Consider the following 3482-nt stretch of genomic DNA (forward strand, 5'->3'; position numbering starts at 1 on the left):
TGCTTCTTCCTCCGTCTCCCAATCCTTGCCCTCCCTTCACCTACCTTCTTCCTTCTTCCACTCCCTCTCCCCCTCCCGCTACTTCCTGCCACTCCCCCCAACTTCCCTCCCCGTCCCTCAAGAGTATGCTAGAATCCATCCCTTTCCACCTACCCGCTGCAGCCTCTGTTCCTTCTTGTCATGCTCATGTTGACGGGCAGGCATGGGCTCGGCTTCGTCCCTTCAGCGGGAGCGATGATGCCAAGCAGTAGGCAAACTCAGATCCAACATTGCCATGCTGACCCATCTTTCTCCTCTTTCTCCTCTTCCTCTTTCTCCTCCTCTTCCTACTCTTCCTCCTCTTCCTCCTCTTCCTCCTCTTCTTCCTCCTCTCTCTCCTCCTTGTCCTTGTCCTTGTCCTTGTCCTTGTCCTTGTCCTTGTCCTTGTCCATGTCCTCTTCATCTGTCGCTTCGCTCTCCCCTAATCCATCCATCCACCCATCCTCCTTCATTCCCTCATCCTGCTCCATTCTCTGCCTCCTTCCCGCTCCCCTCCCTTCCTCCTCCCCTCTCTCCCTCTTTGCAGCCGTCAGCAGGCAGAGGACCAGCACGGAAGGGGCGGGACCATGATCTCGCAGACGCCTGCGACGGAGAGGCTGGAAACAGCGCAGGTCAAGGAGGTAAGAAGTGACTGGTCACTTCAACATCCGTGATCGGAGGAGCAGGCGGAAGGAAAAGCAGGCACCCTGATCATCTGGGGCGATGGGTGGGAGGAGGAGGAAGACTGTGAGTTGCCGAAGTTCTTCCAGAGGATGACGAAGGATGTGAGTAGCGGAAGGTGACAGGGGTCCAGCTGAAGTTGGAGCTGGGCAGGTCGAGGAGCTGAAGGACATCAGGCTCGAGGAGGAGGAGGAGGAGGAGAAGGACGGAGAGGGGGGGAGAGCTCAGCACCGCGGCGCCCCAACCCGCTGTTCCTCCCGAGGATCGCCAAGGACTGCGAAGGGAGGAAGCTGCTCAACGTAAGCGGAGGGTTCGGGCAGATCGTAGTGATCACGGAGGAGGGGACGATCTTGCACAGTGGGAGGAGCAACCTTGGTGTTTCTGCGGTGACTTCCAAAGACATCTGCTGCGTCATCGAGCTGAGAAGCGTCACAGGTACAGCTGGAAGAGAGGATCCAGCAGGTGGCCAGTGGAAGCCAGCACACCCTCCTTCTCTCCTCGGAGGGAGTGCTCTTGTCAGGGGGGCAGAACACCTACGGGCAGCTCGGTACATGCTGGGCCCGTAGATGACAACCTCACGTTGTGGCAGGGTATCCGGGGGAAGCGGGAGCGGGAGCGGGAGCGGGAGCAGGAGCAGGAGCAGGAGCAGGAGCAGGAGCAGCAGCAGCAGCAGCAGCAGCAGCAGCAGGAGCCGGGGTTCCACGGGTGATCCCTTCCCTGAGGGACAGGAGAGTGACCATGATGGCGTGCGGGGAGTATCACTCCGTGTGCCTGACGGAGGAAGGCGACATGTACGCGTGGGGAAGGGGATCCGACGGTCAGCTGGGGCTGGGGAGGATGGAGAGCTCTCCTGTGCCAAGGTAGGAGGAGGAGGAGGAGGAGGAGGAGGAGGAGGAGGAGGAGGAGGAGGAGGAGGAGGAGGAGGATACTAATTCTGCTGCTGCTGCTGCTGCTGCTGCTGCTGCTGCTGCTGCTGATGATGATGATGATGATGGTGGTGGTGGTGGTGGTGGTGATGATGATGATGATGATGATGAGAGGGGAGAGGGAGAGGGGAAGTGGAGGAGAAGGACTGCTACCAGGACGAGGATGGTAGAGGGAAGAGTTCGGAGGGGGGTTGGGAGGTAAAGGGGAAAGGGGAGGAGCAAGAGGAGGAAGAGGGGGAGCAGACAGGAGAAGGAGGGGAGGGAGCTGGGGAGGAAGGAGATTGAAGAGCAGGAGGAGGGAGGGAGATGAGAAGCTCTCGAGCCCTTGACGTCTGCCGTAGGTTCGTGAGCAGTCTCGGGAAGCAGAGGATCAAGTGGGTATCAGCTGGATGGAACTTCACGGGGGCAGTCACTGAGGAGGGGAGGCTGTACATGTGGGGTGACAACTCCCTGCTCCAGCTGGGACTGGGCAGGGCAGCTCCTCGCCAGCTGAGCCCGACAAGGATCATGTTCGATCCGCACGAGGGAGCTGGGGAGGAGCTGGAGATCGAGGGGGTGGCGTGCGGGTTCGGACACGCCTGCTGCTGGACGAGGGAGGGAGGAGGATGGAGCTGGGGGTTCGGGGTGCGGGGCCAGCTCGGGCATGGCGACCTGCTCAGTCAGAGCATCCCTAAGTGGATCAAGGGAGAGCTGGAGGAGGAGAGAGTGAGAAGGATGCTGTGTGGGGGCCAGTTCACTGTGGCACTGACCGAGGGGGGGAGGGTGTACGCGTGGGGGAGCGGGAGCAAGAGGAGAATGGGGAGCGGGAGGGAGGAGGACGTGCTGGTACCGACTCTGGTGGACTTGAAGGGATGCGAGGCCAGGCAGGTAGCGGTGTGCGAGGACAGGATGGTCGCGTTCGCTCCGGCTACCATCTTCAAGCTCGAGCCGGACTGCGGCCCAGTCGGAGGAGGGACGCAGGTGCGGGTGAGGGGGAACGGGTTCTTTCAGACCGACAGGATCAGGATATCACTCTCCTTCCCGCTTCCTGCGACGAAGGGAGAGGAGGAAGAGGGGGGAGAGAGGAAGGCCAGGGAGGAGGTCTTCTTGTGCAGGGGAGTTTTCGATCCGTCCTGCGGGCTCATTGTTTTCGATACCCCCCGCATGTCGCGCACTGCAACCTGCAGGGTTGAAGTCTCGATGGACGACGGCAACAACTTCACCTCCTCCTCCTCCTCCTCCTCCTCCTTCTCCTTCTACTCCCTCCCCCTCCTCTCCTCCGTCGACCCTGCGATGCGTCTCGCCGACGGCAACCTGCCGCTGCTGTTGCGAGGCCAGGGGCTCCGACCCGCCTCCTCCTCCTTCGCCAAGGTCCGAATGATCAACAGCCAGAGCAAGCAGGTGGTTACGGTGGAGGGCAAGTGGAGGGAGGAGGAGGAGGCGATAGAGTTCCTCTCCCCCAGCATGCTGCCAGGAGCGGCGACGATCGAGCTCGCGCTCAACGGCCAGCAGTACGTTACTTCCCAGCTTGCCGTCACCTACTACCTTATGCCGGAGGTGCTGGACCTGGTCCCGGACTGCTGCCCTTCAGCTGGGGGGAGCTAAGGGTACACCTGAAGAACCCCCACCCCCACCTCCTCGTCCGCCTCCGCCTGCCCTCCAAGAAGGAGCTTCTCCTCCAGATCCAGCAGCTGGAAGTCTCCCAGGACGACCCCAGCAGGGGTCAGCAGTGGTCAAGATCCCCCAGGTGGAGGAGGAGGGGCCGGTCGAGCTGGCAGTGTCAGTGGACGGCTCCTCCTTCGCAGCTGCTCGGAACAGCGTCATCCTCTTCAAGCCCCTCCAGCCCTCCCTCCCCATCTCCTCTTGCTCCCTCGCCGG

The 3482-nt window shown here is 61.5% G+C and overlaps 1 protein-coding gene across 1 annotated transcript; it reads left to right on the forward strand.

Moving 5' to 3' along the window:
* Positions 1-1398: 1398 nt before the first annotated feature.
* On the forward strand, positions 1399-2498 carry GUITHDRAFT_47937 (hypothetical protein; the record flags this gene model as incomplete). Its single annotated transcript, XM_005818783.1, has 2 exons — positions 1399-1559; positions 1967-2498. Coding segments are annotated over 2 exons (693 nt in total), but the record flags the coding sequence as incomplete, so codon positions are not given.
* Between the last annotated feature and the right edge of the window lie 984 nt (positions 2499-3482).

Source organism: Guillardia theta (assembly GCF_000315625.1).
Source record: "Guillardia theta CCMP2712 unplaced genomic scaffold GUITHscaffold_268, whole genome shotgun sequence".
In the NCBI taxonomy this organism is placed as follows: domain Eukaryota; class Cryptophyceae; order Pyrenomonadales; family Geminigeraceae; genus Guillardia; species Guillardia theta.